This window comes from Tachypleus tridentatus, chromosome 1 (assembly GCF_004210375.1).
Source record: "Tachypleus tridentatus isolate NWPU-2018 chromosome 1, ASM421037v1, whole genome shotgun sequence".
NCBI lineage: Eukaryota > Metazoa > Arthropoda > Merostomata > Xiphosura > Limulidae > Tachypleus > Tachypleus tridentatus.
In genome coordinates, this window is record NC_134825.1 from 161999196 (window position 1) to 162019333 (window position 20138).

At 33.9% G+C, this 20138-nt stretch overlaps 1 protein-coding gene across 1 annotated transcript in view; it reads right to left on the reverse strand.

The window, feature by feature from the left end:
• LOC143229313 (papilin-like) overlaps positions 1-20138 on the reverse strand; it is a 114254-nt gene that overhangs the window by 36460 nt on the left and 57656 nt on the right. The window contains exons 7-18 of the mRNA XM_076461487.1: positions 19464-19587; positions 16627-16707; positions 13805-13977; positions 12299-12431; positions 11625-11751; positions 9300-9510; positions 7134-7304; positions 6116-6289; positions 5060-5239; positions 3822-3963; positions 2380-2560; positions 84-1502 (exon numbers count right to left, since the gene is read on the reverse strand). Of these exons, the coding sequence (XP_076317602.1) occupies positions 84-1502; positions 2380-2560; positions 3822-3963; positions 5060-5239; positions 6116-6289; positions 7134-7304; positions 9300-9510; positions 11625-11751; positions 12299-12431; positions 13805-13977; positions 16627-16707; positions 19464-19587 (3116 nt within the window). The remainder of the gene's footprint in view (positions 1-83; positions 1503-2379; positions 2561-3821; positions 3964-5059; positions 5240-6115; positions 6290-7133; positions 7305-9299; positions 9511-11624; positions 11752-12298; positions 12432-13804; positions 13978-16626; positions 16708-19463; positions 19588-20138) is intronic.

The following is a 20138-nucleotide window of genomic DNA, read 5'->3' on the forward strand; positions in this document are numbered from 1 at the left end:
CCATAAACTTAGCTAAAAATTTATTCAAAAAATTGTTCTGGATGCAAATAAAGTAAAGGATATTGCAAGAGAATATTTCTTACCTTGGACCTGATGCTGGAGTAATATCATCTGGGCAACATCCATAAGGAAAAGTCTGGCAACTACATCCAAAGTATTCTGGTCCCATAGCAGTAGTAATGTTATCTGGACAGCAACCAAACTGAGAAGTAAAGCAACAGCCTTCACCATTTGGTCCTTGTGAAGGAGTGATGTCATCAGGACAACAACCAAACAAAAACATACTGCAGTTTGGTACAATCTCTTTGCTTTCTTGTTCAAAGACACTTACTTCTTCACAGCCTTCAAATGCTGGCCCTTGGGAAGCTGTGACGTTATCCTGACAACAACCATACTTAGTAACTCTACAACAACCTTCGTTGTTTGGACCTTCGGCATAAGTAAAACCATCAGAACAACATCCAAAATTGGAGACTAAACAAGCTGAATCTATTTTAGTAGGCTCAGAAACTGTGCAGCCCTCCATATCAGGGCCCAAAGCTGTTGTGACATTATCAGGACAACAACCAAATGCAGTTTCTGTACAACTGATAAGGACTCCTGTTATATTTAATTCCTTACACCCTTCTTCATTTGGTCCTTTAGCTATTGTTACATTATCAGAACAGCATCCAAATGGTGATACCTTGCAATTGATGGATATGTCTGTGGCAACCAGTTCTATACAAGATTCTCCATGTGGCCCTTTAGCAGTGGTCACATTATCAGGACAGCAGCCATACAAACTATCTGTACATGCTTCTGGTTTTCCACTACCCTGGATATCATCACATCCAACAAATCCTGGTCCTTGTGCTATTGATAGCCCATCAGGGCAACATCCATATTCAGCTTCTTCACATCCACCAGATCCTTCCACACCTTCTGATGCAATGTGTGGTACATCACCTTCTGAACAACCTTCATTCCTAGGTCCTGAAGCTGGTGTTAAACCATCAGAGCAACAACCATATGGAGAAATATCACACATTTCACCTGATGTAAACTCATCACATCCAAAGAATTCAGGACCTGAAGCACTTGTAATGTTATCAGGACAACATCCATACTTTGATGTTTGACATCCAATAAGATGAGATTCTATACAACCAGTAAGATTTACATCTTTTGCAAATGTTATTCCATCCAAGCAGCAACCATAAGGTGAATCTTGACATGCTGTATAGTTGAAACATCCATAGTCATTTTTATCTTGTGCAGGTGTCTTTCCATCTGGACAGCAACCAAAGGTTGTCTCATCACACTTTTCAACTCTTGGGCAACCTTCACCATTTTGACCTTCTGCAGATGTCTCACCATCAGGGCAACAGCCGTAAGCTGAATCTTTACATTCTTCATTACCTGGGCAACCACTTCCTGTTTCACTTTTAGCAGGAGTCAGTCCATCGTGGCAACAGCCAAATTTTGTTCCATTACAAGTAGTCACAATTTCACAACCTTCCCTAAAGGTAAGTTTATAGAAAACATACACTAAAATCAAGAGCATATAATAACCAGTTATAAAACTTGTTAACATTTTCAACAGACAAACCAATACTTCTGTCAAGTAAAATGAAAACAGTTTTTTTTACCAATAGTTAAATAAGTTATTAATAACTTTAAGATGCTTACATAAATTAAAATTACAAATTAAGCCAGTAATTAATGTAGTTAAACTGACATATTGGTCCAACTAGGAGTGCAAAATCTCATAAAACAAAACTTTATAACAACTGAAATACAATAATTTATCAGTTGGATTATCTGGCTGTTACTGACATTTGTTGTTATTTATTGTTTTTTTTCATTATAAGGTATTTGATGGTTTGTGAAAAAAAGACTTTTGCTTTTTTACTTTTTAGTGCCCTAAATATATATCTATAAATAGTTGACATGTTATGACTAGAAATAAATGACCAAACAATAAATCTAAAAAAAAAACAAATACCCAGTACTTCTATTTCACTGAGAGTGTATAATATGCATTTAGCTAGACTGCAATATAATACAAAATGATGAGAAAAAAATCATTCTGAAGAGATCTCAAGCATGTTAAAGAAGTAATAAAAATATAATTAATTTACATTGTGTGACCTTAAATGTTTGGTTTAGGTATATATGTATATAGTTGTACCAAGTATCAAGATACAAACTGATACTGTGTTACACAAACAACGTTCAAGTGAATTTTAATTTATTTTTATAATGAAGTTTACAGAAGATACCGTAACAGGTATATTGTAGACAGTAATTAATTACATGATATTTAAAAATCAGCTTTTAGTAAGAGATTAAAATATTAACAAAACTGATATAATACACTACCATATTTACACTTACTTAAATGGGCCAAAAGCAATGGTTATGCCATCTTTGCAACAGCCAAAGTCAGTGACCTCACAACCACCTTTTGGAAAAGAAAGTTTGGGGCAATCTGAAATGTTTGGCCCTGCTGGGGTAACTCCATCAGGGCAACAACCATGCTTGGTTTTCCTGCAATCTCGAGCTATTATAATCTCATCTATGAAAGGAGTGACGTGAAATAAAACTAATTTTAAAACATAGTATAAAGTTAAAAGTGAAGCAAAAAGTCTTGCATTAATCATTAAATGGAACATATTAATTATTGTTAATGGTCATAAAAGGTTTTTAAAACATAAAACGATAAAAAATCAATTTGCACTTTATATATTTAATTTAATGTGTTATTGAACTTTATAAAACATTATGGTTTCAAAAAAACTTAATACTCTTATTGACAGGCTACTAGTTGACGTTAACACGTTTCAGCACATGCAGTTTAAGAAAAAGTGTGTGTTTTTCTTATTGCAAAGCCACAGTGGGGTATCTGCTGAGTCCACCAAGGGAATCGAACCTCTAATTTTAAAATTGTCTATCCATAGACCTACCGCTGTACCAGTAGATGACTTAATAAAAAGTTTGGCTATCAAAACAAAGTTTTCAATACATCTAATACAGTTTGAATTAACCACTATGAATAAGTTCTGGCAGAAACTATATCAAGGTTTATTCAATATTTTGATACTTCTGTAAATATTGTAATTCCATACGGTGATTTGATTATTAACTTCGAAATTTCTTGTTCATATTATTAACTATATTTACCTTTATCATTTTACATATATGCATTATCAATGCTTTGTGTTTTGTCTGTGTGCATATGTGTGTAGGCTTTTTATTGCTTATTACATTGTCCAAAGTTATAATTTTGCATTGTTTTAATCTTAAAATAGAAATAATCATGTGCAGAAACAGAAGTTCATAGAATCTCTGCTCTGGTTATATCTTTGTCCCTCTCACATACCAAGAAAGGACATCAAGAAAGAGAAATGGTGAAGATTAATCTGAAACAATAGTTCTCAAACTTTAGTAACCCACAGTCCCCTATTAATTTTATTTCTTGTATAGGGACCCCTAAACCTACTTGTTTTGAAAAAAAGATTCCATGTACATGAAAAGCTGTATTCCAAAATTAAATGTTTTAATCCAAACTAATTTAATTTTTACAAAAAAATACTACAATGACATTTTAGACATGATTCACAGACCTCCTCTAACACTCTCATTGATTCCATTTTGAGAAATGCTTCTTCCCTAAAATAATATTCAATTGTTAAACCATAAAACTGCTTTAATAAATTAATTTCAATACTTATGTTTAGTCAGCATGTAATAAATATAACTGCTCCCTGCTGACTCATCTCTGAGTCTGAGGACTTATAACATTAAAAATCAGGTTTTGATACCTGTGGTAGGCATACCTTCATCACAAGGAAACATGTTGCATGGTTCCTCATCATAGGGACGCAAGCTTGAATCACAGTCTTCAGAAAAGCCAAGATTTTCTTCAGTAATACATAGTATCTTCCTTGTTTGGTATCCACCACCACAAGGCACTGAGCACTATTATGTAAAAAAACAGTCACTTAATAGTATCTATAACAAAATAAGAGAGAGAGAGTGATCTTAGTTTAACTAAAAAAAAACAAATGTAGTTGGAAATAATAAACAGTTACACTGAGGTAGTAAAACCTTAATTAATACAAGTTTAATAATTGTCCAATAAGCCACTGCTCTTAAAAAACTAACTTCTCTATCACTTCAGCCCACTTAAAATGAAAAACATGCTATTTTTAGATGATTTAATGATTTTCATTCATGTACAGTATTTTAAGAGGCAATATTTCAAACTGCTATCACAGATCATACCTAATTAATTGCTTGATTATTGTGTTATGATTACAAAAAAGGATACACTAAGAAAAATAAAACTATGGAGAATTGTAATAATGAAGCATTTTTTTCTAATTGGGTGAGTTTGATTATTAACATTTATTAACGATATCAAATTGCTATGGAAACTGGATGGACACTGAGGAAGATCTTTTGATCTAAAAAAATTAGAGAAAATTAAACATTAAATCAAAAATTTGTATGTTCCTTACTAAAAAGTAAAGTTAATAAAAAAATATTTATTATAAGAAATAAAAGCCAGTGTTGTTTAGATGGAACAAATTTTGATATCCTTGTAGAAAAAAAAAAAAAAAAACCTCTAAGCTTTCAGCAAAGTGCCTATCTGGTCTTAATGAGGCTTTTGGTGTATAGTATTTTATCTACTCAAGATTATAAGAATATCAGTTATTATGGAGAGTTTTGAAGTTATTCAGAAAAATATCAGTTGTTCTGGAGAGTTTTGTTTTGAAGTTACTTAGTGATAAAGTATATTTTATTACAATGTACAGCCTTAACAGTACATATGCTTAGTTTCTATAACTGATATGATGTTTCAATGACTGGTTGTTTAGAAACAAAGGGTTATCTCATGAACCTAATGGTTCCAGTCACCTTTAGCTTGTATTTACACAATATAATTTAGTTTATTAAGGTTATTATAGCTGGCCATTTCAATGATTTCACACAGATCAAAATCGTCTGAAAATCACAGTGATTGAAACCTAAACCATCCAACCTAAACTTATGTTTTTCTAAAGTAACTCACTTTATTCCAAGGTCCAGTGAACCAAATAGTTTTACAAGGAAGTCCTGTACAGTTACGAGTTTCTGCATACTTTTTATGGCTGTTACATCGACTTTCCTGAGTTTTAACCACTACACCATCCTTCCAGTAGCCACAGAAAACATTTCGAGTCTGAACCCCTTCTCCACATTTCGTTGAGCACTTACCAGAAATTTAGAAAAAAACAACACACAATATGAAAAAATTTTTAGTATTTAACAATTACTTCTGACTTTATGTTTTTAAATTCTACAACTAGTTAGAAAAGTGAAATTTTAATACAAGTTTGAACTTATGTGTGTGTGTGTGTGAAAAGAAAAGATACAAACAAATATTTGTTTACTATTATCTGTAGCAAACAGATTTTGACTGGCAGTTCAAGTAAATTTCAAAAATCAGTTAAACACATGGAGAACTATTGTGAGTAAAAGTGTTATGTAATACCACATTTCAATAACAGATCTTTGGTGTAATAAGTAGTAAATAATATAGCATATAATTAGTGAGAGAATAGATTAAACAATTATTAATAATATATATATACAAACATACAATTAAAGTTTGTATGCATAATCACAGACACCTACACGTAAAAGTTTTGTTGATCGTAAAAACAGAAAATGCTAGCATTCCAAATGTAATTTATATTTAATGACGCATGTGAAATAGTCGTAAATATTTACCAGTCCTTTAAATCATAGCGTAACATAGTGTAACTTTAAACTGATCATTGAATAAATATGTGATCATCAAATGTGTTTGAGATATTTTGCAACATTCTACCAGAAACTTTCAACATATTTAAACTACTTAAAACCCAAGAATTTTCATACATAATGTTAAGAACAGTAAAACATAGAGTAAAACTTATTTATTACAAACAACACATTTATCTTTCTAACAAAAACAACCACCTTTTACTGAACTGATTTGTTAACACATTCAGAGGTTTAATAGCAATCTATATGGATAGTGGTCTGTTTTTCTGCAATCCACTTGTTTCTTATGTTTTTATCATAAGCAAAGTAATCTATTTACCTCGCTCCACTCTGATGCAAACCATGAACTTTCACAGAGATGAGAATCACTACATGGACGCTTAAGTTTAGGTAGCTGATTTCTATCACACATCTCAAGAGGGAAAACTTTACCTTCCTGGTTAGCACATTGAGTGATACGAGATTCCACTGTTAGTCCACAAAATTTGTCGCACTATTCCAAAAAGGAAAAAGAAACATTAAAAAAAATCTTCAGAAATGAAAGAAAAACAACAACAAGTGTTTTTAACACTGTTAGACATAATTTTCCTACAGAAACAACTGCATGTTCCATTTCTATAAACAAATCTATTTTTTATAAATTGTCTTATTCAGTAATTGTAATGTAATATTTCTTTATCTGATTCAACAAATACTTCATTTCCTATTTACAAACTAGTCAACTACTTGTTTTTTTCATCTCTTACCAAAGACAGTAACTTCATTTTAAAATGTTAATATTTTTCCTGTATTACTAAAAAAAATCTCCTATGTTAAAATGCAACAAAATCTCATAAAATTACAAGTTGTTGTAGTTGTAGAAGGTGTTACTTACCAAGAAATTACTTTTAACAATTATTAGTTAAAACTATGGATAAACAAGGCTAGGCGAGATGAAATTAAAAGAAGTGATTATATCTTTGTGTTAGAAGAAATCTGCATCTGTAAAAATATATACTTTACATGTAAAGAAGGGACATGATGGGGAACTTCTAAGTAATCAAGGATTATCCACAAATGCATAAAATGTACATGATATATTAATTCAAAAATATGCATGTGGAATTTTTCAAAATATTTTTATTACATACCTTAATATACAAGGTACATTATGAACTCTGTAACTAATGTTAAACCACACTTACTCAAATATTTCTTTCACATAATGGCCACTGACCAAACTGTGAAACACAATTTAAAACATTTTAATTAACTTATTTATTCCAAAGGAAGAATTATAATGAATATATTATCCTTCAAATGTTTTTTTTTTTCTTAAAAATACATCTAGTACTCACTCCACTCCATTCTGAAATAACCCACTCCACACCTTCACATGGCCCAAGATTACAAGTCTGACTTGCAACAGGTTGACTCTCAGAGTCACAATGGAACTTTTCTGTCTTTTCTTTATCCCTTTGGCATGTTACAGTTCTAGTCTGAGTACCATTTCCACATATTTTGTTACACTGCAAATAAAAAAATTGAATTAACTATGCATAGTATACAAAACAAGTATTTACTTTACATATGTAAACTATGCAAAAAAAAGTTTACATAGGTATCAACATGTATGTGGACTTTATGCTACAATACCTAAACAGAAATAAAGGTTTTCAGCTTCTAAAAATTACTGTACTTTGCCCACCCTCAGTGACACAGCAGTATGTCAACAGACTTACAATGCTAGAATGCATGTTACCATATTTGTGGTGGGACAAGCATAAATAGCCCATTATGTAGCCTTGTGCTTAATTAGAAAGAAAATTATTGTACTTCTTTATCTGTTTGAGAATTGAAGTTGTTTTCTAATGTTAAAAAATATATTTTATACAAAAACTAAAGAGTTCACCTTATGCTCTCTTATGAAATCCTACTGAAAAGCAATCTTGTGACTGGAATATATGTTTATTACACTACTTTTAGTTATTAAATATTTAACAGGATTAAATAACGTGTTACATTTTCTCTTCTGTTCTTTAATACAGAAATTAACAGTAATGTAACAATTAGTAAAAAATATATTAGATTATTAGCCATTTTATAAATGTTGTTTATCTTTTAAGTTTTTATTTTGGTGTAACCTTTAAGTAACATGTAAAAAAGTCTGTTCACTTATTTCATTATTCCATGCTTGCTACAATATCAAAAGGTTATTTGAACAAATAATAAAATTTTGTACTACAAATAAAACAAGTTTAATTTCTTTATGCAATAAAAAATACATATTACTAGTAGAGTTCAAGAAAAACATTAGCAATAAAAAACAGAAATGTCAGTCCTTTTCATCAGAAGAAAAAAAAAGAAAACATAAAGCCAGCACAAGTCCACATAATCTACAACAAATCATCTACCTTAACTTCATTCTCTTTTTTTCTAAAATATATACGTTTCAATTAGTTTGGTTTGAATTTTTAATAACAAATTCGACAAGAATAGGCGTCTCATTTCGCTGAGCTATTTATCTAGACACTAAATATTTCAATCCAGTTTTACAATATATGTTAAGGTTGTTCTAGGATATCAAAAACCCCGACAAAATCCACAGATTATGAACGCAAGAACTGCTTACTATTTATTTGACCGCTAAATTCAATTTTGGATAAAGTAACACAAACTAGTGTTTCATTGAAGACCATAAATACATTAAATGTAATGCAGTAAAACATTGTGACGTTAAATACGGTTCAGAAACAATTCCACATATATTACAGTTAGAAGAACATACACGAAGGATATTTCACGGTGTTGTATTTGTTAGTACAAGCCTACACAAAAGGTTACTTGAACTCTATATTCTGTGAGGGATTGAACCACGCATTTTGGCATTATAAGCCATCTAGCTTTCCAATGAGCCGCCGGTAGAGGGGGCGAAATACGGGTATTCGTAAAACTGGTGAGTGATGAACTACAGTTCTTGTTTGAACCGTTCCCATGAATTTGTTTTTTGACACTGTGGGTCACTAATTCAAAATACTAGAAAATAAATAAACCAAGTAATATACAACCGAAGTTATTATTTGAATTTCCAGATTCGATTTATCTTTCTTGAAAGAGAGAATGCGATACAAATATTCGAATTAAAATACTGTTTTATTTTCGGACATATTTCCTTATTTATATTAAATTTAGATATTTCAACGAGAGGTATGCACAATAAATCTCTATTAGAAAATTATCACTAAATCGGTGTGAGTTTTTTTTTCTTACGTCTTATACGATAAATATATTATTATAGAGAGTTGTAAAGCACATTGGCACTTATGTCAATTTCTTTAGATATTTTGAAGGGAACTTTCTGGTTGAATATGCATTACTTGTTTTAAATACATGTGTATAGCCAAATTTGTTAACCCCCATACTGCCTTAAATGGCCTGCAATAGAAATAACATGTATGCTGTTATATTACTTTGTGAATACTAGTTAAAACAGAAAGCAATAAAACAAACTCTAATATACTTACAGCAGACCAAGGTCCGGCATGCCACGTTGGACATTTCTGCCCAATTGTGCAATCTTGGATAAAATTAGGCTTGGAGCCATCCTGCCGTACACAGTAATCATCACTGATAACAATAACTCCATTTTCTGTAAACTGGTGACAGTAAACAACGCGGAACCGTACACCTCTTCCACACTGTCTAGAACAGTTACTCCACTCACCAACAAACCACCTGAAAGAAGAACCATCCCGTTGTGTTCTCAGATTCTGAAGGATTTTTCAGACGTGATAGAACGATCATAACATTTTTATATACATTCGTTGAAAGTGTGAATGTAGGCTTCACGATAACCTAGATGGGTTAATAGAAGTTTACGGAAGTCCAAGACCGGAATACAAACAGATCATTTTGCGTATTTTCTCTCATTCATATTACAATACATAATACAGAAAAAAAAAACACGTGCGCCAGAACCATCTGAGACGATGGACAACCGCAGAAACTGTTTAAACTACGAGAATATAAATATAGTTCTTGTTCGTTTGTCTTGAATTTCGCGCAAAGTTTCTAGAGGGCTATCTGCGCTAGCCGTCCCCAATTTAGCAGTGTAAGACTAGAGGGAAGGCAGCTAGTCATCACCACCCACCGCCAACTCTTGGGCTACTCTTTTACCAAAAAATAGTGGGATTAACCATAACATTATAACGCCCCCACGGCTGAAAGGGCGAGCATGTTTGGTGCGACCGGGGTTCGAACCCGCGACCCTCGGATTACGAGTCGAATGCCTTAACACGCTTGACCATGCTGGGCCAAATATAGTTCTATAAATACAAATACCAGCAAAAAAGGCCGGGCTAATTAAGTGTACTTTAAAACTGTAATATTTTGATTACCACACAATTTTGTTGCTTAGTGTAGGCTAGTATGTATATCAAATAAAAATATTAAAAACTTCAACATATATACATTGTGTTGCTTACTTGGAAATGTATACTTTTTTAAAGTTTTCTTGCAAAGTTTAATGCTAAGTTAAAAGTAAAATTTAAAAGAAGAAATATGAAAAATGACTTAACAACTTTAATCATAGGTCAGTTTTTCTCTGATACAAGAATAGCAAACTAAAATTAACTTATTCAATTATAAACTTTGGAAAATATAAATAGGCATAATTAGATACTGAAATTTATGCTAGAAAGAAAATTAGAAAAAAAAGAACAAAAAAGACAACCAAAAAATGAAATGGGATTTCAATATCAAACGGGCCTTACGATTACAGAGCACACAAGAAGGGCTCTGTTGGTGATTCATTTTAATATATCTCTGCACATTCGCTGGAGCTAGTACGACAGATCAAGCAGGATCCGAAACAACAATTTGTCACAGTGACTGTAAGTGATTTTTAAACTTTAATTTACACTTCCAAAATTATTTCTAGATAAATGGATTGACTCAATGTATGAATCAGTATAATAGCGTATACACTGTACATGCTTATAGCTGTGGTGAGTATACGTGTTAGTGAACACCTATATTAATGAAATTGTTAGCACTTTCGATAAATTACAGTAAAATTAACACAAAATTCAATCACAGTGCTCATACTTTCCAAAAGTCTCCTGAGGACCACGTTCCCAAACCTCTTTATCAGTAGCATGCTTTGCACACCAAATTGTGCTTTGCAAAAACTGCTTGCCTCATTCCTGCCCTGTAACGTAGATGGGGCAGGAAAAATGTGTGTGTGTGGTTTGTCATAGCAAAGCCACATCGGGCTATCTGCTGAGTCCACCGAGGGGCAAAAATGCTTTTGATTACCCGTACACGCGAATAGTTTACATTATAGTGAATGATAATTTTATCATATTAACGATCTTACTTTCTTGCTGTTGACAGATTTGTTGTTGTTGTTTTTTTAATTTCGCGCTAAGCTACGCGAGGGCTACCTGCGCTAATCATTCTTAATTTAGCAGTGTAAGACTACAGGGAAAGCAGCTAATTACTACCGACACTTGGGCTACTGTTTTATCAACGAATTGTGAGATTAATCGTGACATTATAACTCCTCACTGTTGATAGGGCGAATATGTTTGGTGCGACGGGGATTTGAACCTGCGTCCCTCAGATTACGAGTCGAGCTCCTTAACCGCCAGGAAGAATGAAATAATTACATTCAAATATATAGATGTCGCTGTATTCGATGTACTTTTGTGTTAACTATAAAAATGTTAATAAACAAATTTTCCAATTCTAATGTCATAATTAAAACTCATTTAAACTATTTTCCTTTATCTCTATCACCGAGATCACGACATTTAAAATATTTTTTTAAAATTAAAATATTCACTCACCCTGGTGGACAACTTTCTTTGTTGCAAGTGCGATTGGTAATTGGCTTCAAAAGAGGGTCGCATAAAAATTCCGGGACTTCTTCGAACCTACCAGTACGGACACATCTGACTGCTCGTTGCTGAACACCTAAATGAGCAAATAGACCAATCGTTCCGCTAAATAACCGAGTAACGTGCACACAAAGCTGTTTTTTATAAACATAACAATGAACTCTAAATTGAAATTATGATATAAATAAATGTCTTCTAATGTATAAACAATTACTAGACGTATCAAACATCGAAAAGGGATATTAATTGGTCGGAACAAAATAAAAGCAAACACTCATAGATCGCTATATTATTACATATTGTTAAGATATTATATCAGATAAACATTTTATAAGTCGTTCTGTTGCTGTTGATATTGGAAAAAATCGAAACAAAACAGTAAACACAACAGTACTATTCGGTACAAAACGAATTCAATTTCTTTAAGGTTTAGTAACCTTCAATCTTGTTTTGTTTCCAAAACATAGTTCAGGATTGTGCTATATGAAGTTGTTCAGATTAAAGTAGGTATATCATAGAAGAAAAATGAACGTCATTTAGAGAGAAAAATTGGGTAAAGAATTTAAAAGTGCAACAAAACATATGAAGGAATAATGCATTATAATGACTACATCAAAACATACCGTTTCCACAGGTTCTAGAGCAGAATCCAAAACTGTCAGAAGTCCAGGAATATGCGTCAGATTGAGGGCTATTCGTATCTTTTGGAACAGAGTATTCATACGCGATACCGGGATTTTTATCTTCATACAATAGCTACAGTTGAGGTACACCAGTGTAAGCAAAGAAACAGGAGTAAGTGTTATTTTTCAGCTAGGCCTTCAAAGTAAAACATCTAATTTTTAACACTATCAATTAACCATGGATATTTATGGAACAAAAGTTAAGTTTATTTCTCAGAAAAATAAAACATATAAAGGTTTGGAAAGAGTACGATAGTTGGTATAATTTTATTTTCACCTATAGACTGTTATTGACTTGAGCATCAACAGAGCTGTAGCTATTCTTAATATGGTATATATATATATAACAACGATCGTCGTCCAAAACTCAGAATGAGAACTCTTTTTTTTTTCCACAAATATCTATTTATTGATTTTGATAATTATTATGCTTTAATAATAGTATTCATTTCGGACAGTTTGTCTCGTATCTAAGTTTAATATTATCCCATCGAGGCGTTTGTGTATGTTTTTTTTTTCGTATAGCAGAGCCACATTGCGCTACCTGCTGAGTCCACCGAGGAGAATCGAATTCCTGATTTTAGGGTTGTAAATCCGTAGATTTACCGCTGTACCAGCGGGGAATCCAACCGAGGCTCTACGTTTCATGTTATAGAAATGACTTTGTCTATTTATCTTGCACTGCGCTGTCTCTTATTTATTATCTAAGAATCTGTGTCGTTGTTTCAGATGAAAATTGAAAAATCTTAAAGAATTATATATAGTTTGTTTGTTTGTTTTGGAATTTCGCACAAAGCTACTCGAGGGCTATCTGTGCTAGCCGTCCCTAATTTAGCACCCACCGCCAACTCTTGGGCTACTCTTTTACCAAAAAAAATAGTGGGATTGAGCGTAACATTATAACGCCCCCACGGCTGGGAGGGCGAGAATGTTTAGCGCGATGCGGCGCGAACCCGCGACCCTCGGATTACGAGTCGCACGCCTTACGCGCTAGGCCATGCCAGGCCTAAATTATATATAACGTTTAAGTCTTCAACACATCCGATGACTTCAGTAGATACGACTTACTCGAAATGATTACAATCTTTTGTTTCAAATTGCGTCTAAAAACTGTTTCTGATATATCTTAAAATTATGAAACAAAATTCGTTACATTTTCTTCATTATGGTGTCGCTTTTCTCGCCATGTAAAATTCCCAAAGCTACACTACGTTAGTGAAAACTTAATATTTAATCGGAACTTCACCAATAAAGATTTTACGACGTCGTAAAATCACGAAAGTTTGAATTTTATCAGTTGAAGGTTATCACATTTTGACGGAAGATATGGAAAGTATGCGAATCGAAAGTACACTGTCCACAATATTTGTGTGAGGGTTAGTCCCTCATCCTCCAAAATAAATGTTTTATATTTATTTTCTACAAAATGTGTACATAAATCCTTACCACAATGAAAAGTGACTCCGTCGTTGGACCACGCGCCCATAAATATTCTGGGGAAAGATCACCGTAGGACTTGCGTTCATAGTGAAACTCTGTACCAGCAAACTTTAATATTCCAGAAAACACTATACCCCCGTTACCATTCAGGTAGTAGTGACCAGTCACGTTCCTGACCGCTAGGAGAAAAACAACTGTATCATCGTAATGGCCAGTTAAATTCCCAATAATACAAACCAGCAAATACATAGAAAGACTAAAATTAATAAAAGTTCTATTACACTACAGTGACCATCAAATTTTGAACAGAAGGGTGTAGATACAACAACAACTGAATTATTGTAGTTCATAACATTATGGGACAATAGGTCAAACATACAGAGAGCGACTAAATATTAATGGGCTAACAGTAATAATGACCACTCTATTATCTAAGAGGTGTACAATCAAATTTCTAAGTTAAAACAAGTAGACGCAGAGTTTGTTCAAGCGCGGAGCTACACGTTAGGATATTTGTGTTCTGCCCCTCACAGGGAATAGAACCTCGGATTTTAGGGTTGTAAGTCCGTAAACTTATTGTTAACCCACTGAGAGATGATAATCAGTAACATTAATATTTTTAGTAGTCTTATGTAGTAGTAGTGACAAATTAAGTATGTAGCAGAAAAGAGCGCGTGCACACGCACACACAAACAACTGAATTATTGTATTCACCGTTTAAGTTCCTTATCTAGGAAAAGTGCACAGAGAAAGACTAAGTCTTTTAACTCTTAAATTGCTGATAACTCTCAAGAGCGTTCATTACTGGTGAGGTCCATATATTGCACAATATTCAGTAACGTTATGCTTTTGTTTGTTACGACCTCTATCGTAAAGAACTGAACAACGAAAAGGATAAACTTACTCTGCAAGTGAAATACATAGGAAGCCTCTAGTGGTAGTTAATGGGATTAATTTCAACACTTGGTGGCATTTATGTTTTTGTCTGTCATTTATACTCTATTAGGGACTGTAAAACTAACAAAGTTTCGAGATAAAGAGGTCTAGAAGAATTATTAAAAAATCCCATTCTTTGTTTAATAGAGTCTTGTTAAAACTGTATTCTCCAATCAAGTTTACTTGAATTCTTCAGTGAAAAATAACATATTCACCTGCCTCAGGCATGCAGCAAACACTGTAACTAATAGATGGACCAATGGACTATTCATGTCATTTCAAAGTTTTATGATATTAAGTTGTGTAACTCTGAATCCAGGAATATTAAGATGTCAGTAACTAAGTATTAATAAAACACGAGAGAAACTGAAAATTTCAACCTGAAGTGATACGTGGGCTAAATAGCCAGGTCAGAGGTTCCTACTGGGTTCAGGATATGGCTATTTACGAATTACTGAGCAGAGGATGAATCTAATAACTAGACTGCCTGTTGTTTTATGACGTAGATGGTGTGTTTTCTTATAGGAAAGCCACATAGGGCTATCTGCTCAGCCCACCGAGGGGAATCGAACCCCTGATTTTAGCGTTGTAAATCCGGAGACATACCGCTGTACTAGCGGGGGGCTGTTTTATGACGCACCCACAAGTGAAAGAGAGAAGCGTTTTCAGAGGTTTCACGAATCGAACCTTGGACACTGAGATTAGTAGCTTGTTATTTTAATCACAACACTATTAAAAACCAACAAATTCATGCCTAGAGAGTTTTGTTGTTGTACGCATTTAAATGCGGACTTATCGACATTTATTAACCTCGTTTTAATACATGCTAGCTCGTCCTTTTCTTTCTGACTATTATAATAATTTTCGATTTATCGGAACTTGTGAAGAACTGTATCGTGGGGACCTATATTAAGATTAAATAATTAAAGTCGTGATATATCCACATCTTACACAACACATGAAGGCCGAACATTTGTGGTTAGGTCCTTAGCAAAAAGCTTGGTTTAATACGATTCTTGGTCATACGATAAACATTTATCAGTGACGTAATTTACTTTACAATAACCTTCGTAATTATTTTATTCATAGCGCTAGCTTTTGATATGCTTCGAAATAATAAAGAAACGATACCTTTTGAGTAGGTGAGAGGGATACTTGTTTGTTTTAGAACACAATCACATTGGGGCCTCATGGGGAATAGAAAGTAGTTCTTTGTGTTGTAAGCCTGGCCTAGCCTACTGGTTAGAGTTCCGGAAAGTGAATTTGAGAATCAGTTTTTTTGCTTCCATTGGTTGTGTAATTTCGCTACACACACACACACGGAACTGGTTATCTACGCTCTGTCCATCCACTATTTTAGTATTGAAAGTACGTAAATTTATAGAAGTGACACTTACACGCCTATAACTGAACATTTATCAGTAAGAGTCACGTATTCAATCAGTGATTCAAGAGATGGCGGTGGGTGGTGATGATTATCTGCCTTCCCTTTAGTCTTACACTCCTAATTTAGGGACGGTTACGGTTAACGCAGATAGCCCTCGTGTAACTTTGCGCGAAATTCAAAACAAAGCAAACCAATCAGTGATACAGAAACTTCTTTTCTCCGAAGAGAAGAAACTTTAAACTAATCTGATATTATCAGATATCACTGACACACATACAGACTATGGAACAACCAGCAACAAACTAAGGACACTACACAATACATACCAGCATTTTATAAAAATTATGAATGAAAATATAGAATATCTAAATGAAAAACTCGTTGTTGTTGTGGTTCTTATAGTATTTTCTCCATTTCAATGTCTTGCACCTTTATCCTGTAATGATACATTCATTAATCCAAAACTTTAATGTTGAGAATCCTTACTTCTCAACAGCTTCATTACCTAAATAGCTGTTTGTTGCATTCTTCTCTGTGACTTTGATATTTGTAGAACCCATTGGAATAAGAATGACGTCATTATAACCTGAAAATATAGAAACAATAGTTTAAAAAATAATTATTGAGCTCTTTGAAATATGCATTATAATCTTTTATTAGTAAGATGCAAATTTGTCAGGAGTCGTTAAGACAGATATCGATTAACAAGTGTTGTACAGACTTGTTTAACCTGTTGACTGCCAAGTATTTCAGCTGCTACAATACAACTCTAATGCTTCTTCATTTTGTAACTTTTTCGTGACGCCATTTTGGATCGAAGGTGAAACAATTTGTAAGCAGGTCAAATGCATGTATGGTGCTGACATCTAGCGTTGAAGTTAGGTATTATGGAGAACGAAATAACTCGTCCGTGGCACTGTGTTACCGATCGACTTGGACGAGTTATCTCGTCTACGGCACTGAAAAGGTTAATGATAAATAGGCCTGGCTCGACTGGCAGTCCGAGAGTCACAGATTCGAATCTTTGTCACCCCTAACATGCTCACAATTTCAGCTTTGTGGGTGTTATAATGCAATAGCCAAGCTCACTATTTGTTGGCGGTGGGTGATGTTGACTGGCTTCTTTTCCTCTATCACTGCTAGCGCATACAGCCCTCGTGTAGTTTTCGAAAAATCCAAAACAAAAACAAAGTAAGGAAAAAACATTTACTACGTAATAACTAATTAGACGTAGGTGATTGTATATCAACAACTGATAAGTTAATCACATCAAACTTGCCGCAAATACTCAAGGAAAGAAACTTATCAAAAAATATGGCAAATGAATGGTCAAGGGAAGTTAACATGTCACAGTCAGGATTTCAAAAGTTTCCTACTTTTACATATAACCTTGTTTGTTTGTTCGTTTTTAAATTTCGCGCAATGCTACATGAAGGCTATCTACGCTAGCCGCCCTTAATTTAGCATTGTAAGGCAAGAGGGAAGGCAGCTAGTCATCACCACCCACCGCTAACTCTTGGGCTACTCTTTTACCAGCGAATAGTGAGGTTGACCGTCACGTTATAACGCCCCCACGACTGAAAGGACGAGAATATTTAGTGCGACGGAGATTCAAATCCTTGACCCTCGGAAAACCAATGGAACCTGCGAGCTCTTAAGATAATTGACACATTATAATAACACATGATAATAGAGTATTAGAATAAATAAGGTAAATTCACGAGATTGCAATTTCAGACGTTTCTTTCAAACCTCATGTTAAAATAGTTTTTACTCTTGGAGAAGATCTTTCGGTGAAAATGAGACGTAGAATGCAAAATCCATTTCAGGAAGTTTAATATTACGAGACGTATATTTAATGTCCCGAACTTCCTCTAAATTCTAAAACGTAGGAATGAGATTTGTTAATACACGGTTTTAAGATAACAAATTTGCTGGATACTTAGTTTGTTTTACCACGAAGAAATGAAGCCCAACGAATAATGGGATTGAGCATAAGTTTATAACGCCCTCACGGCTTAAAAGATGAACATGTTTGTAGTGACGAAGATTCGAACCTGCGACCCTTAACTTACGAGTTGAGTGCCTTAACTATCTGGTTATGCTGGGCCAATTAGCCAAATAAGCGAACATGGCGTGCTTTTTAAGTAGCGTTAAAAGATACAACGTAATTAGTAACAAAGGAGTGACAGTACATAGTTTACCAGCTTTAACACATTATTCGATCGCAGGTAAATCGATATAGTTCTTTATAACTGTTTGTTTTGATATCCTTAGTTGTAAATATATTTTAACTCACGAGGTTAGAATACTCAATGTGTGCACATCGCATATAGCCCAATGTGTAGCTTTGCGCTTGACTACAAACAAACAAAAAGTTAATCGAACATACTTTAACTCTTGTAACTTGATATACGTTTTTCTCTTCTCTTGTCTTATTAGATTAACTGCATGAACCCTTTTAGTGGAAACAGAATTACACATTTCCTTAGCTTTCGTCATTATATATATATATATATATATATATACACAAAGCTCTCAAAATGCATTTTTGAAGAAGTGAAGCCATCATGCTGATGTTTCCAACGGAAACTGAATAGCAATATGACACACTACACAGCAAAACACAACAAAGATATTTTATAACCATACATCTATACTCAGTAATACGTCGATTAGAGTAACTGTAGATAAGTTTAACCCTAACTCACCGTCACTGGCGAATCGACAACAAATTCTTCTAATACCATACGTATATAGAATAGATTGTAGTTGCAATAGTTTGTTTGGGAATTTCGCACAAAGCTACTCGAGGGCTATCTGTGCTAGCCGTCCCTAATTTAGCAGTGTAAGACTAGAGGGAAGGCAGCTAGTCATCACCACCCACCGCCAACTCTTGGGCTACTCTTTTACCAACGAATAGTGGGATTGACCGTCACATTATACACCCCCACGGCTGGGAGGGCGAGCATGTTTAGCGCGACGCGGGCGCGAACCCGCGACCCTCGGATTACGAGTCGCACGCCTTACGCGCTAGGCCATGCCGGGCCAGTTGCAATAGTGAATAAGTTAAGACTGCTTATTTCTTGTTTTATTTTTTGCCTTTTTTTTCGTGTGTTTTTTTTAAGTTAATGGCACTGAATATTGATGAGCACGTAGAAGTTACCTGACTTGTCGATTTTGAGGATGTACATTTTGAGCACATTTTGTAAACTTGTATAGACATTCAGTTTATCAAAACTGATTTCAGAAATTCGATGTACATATATAAAAATAAATAATGTATTCTAGTTGATACAAAATCCATACAAAACTTAGATAATATTTGATAGTTCTACTCACCGACTTGTAAATTATCGTCAGTAATGAGGCCTTCAATCGTCCTACAACTGTTTCCGTTCCCTCCACATTCTCCACACTTGTCTTCTTTAGCGTTAGATCCAAGAATTAAATCGCATCCAACTGGCTAAACAAAATAACAGACACACACGTGATTTTTTTTCGCTAAACTAAAAACACCTAACAAAACTCAAGTATGGTAAATAATAAAACTTGTGGATCACAGATGTTACGTACTGGTTCCTCATTGGTAATTAAAATAATAATAGGTCAGTGATAAATATACATACAATGGAAAAATTCGGGGCTCAATTCCCATCGGTGTACGCAGTGCAGATAAGAACATTTAAGATTGTTTTTGAATTTCGCGCAAAGCTACACGAGGGCTATCTACGCGGACATTTAAGAAATAACAATGTTGTGTTTTGGAACTGTCGTTTATTTGAGCAATATATAAACATATATAAGTATTATTCATATTCGTTTATATATGCCACGTAATAAAAGTTTGAATAATAAAAAAAGGAATTCTAACAATTTTGGATTTTTTGTTTGTTAGCGCAAAGCAGTTGTTGTCGTCACACAATGGGTTATTTGTGTTCTGGACCCGGCCTGGCCAGGTGGTTATGGCACTCGACTCGTAATCCGAGGGTTGCGGGTTCGAATCCCTATCACACC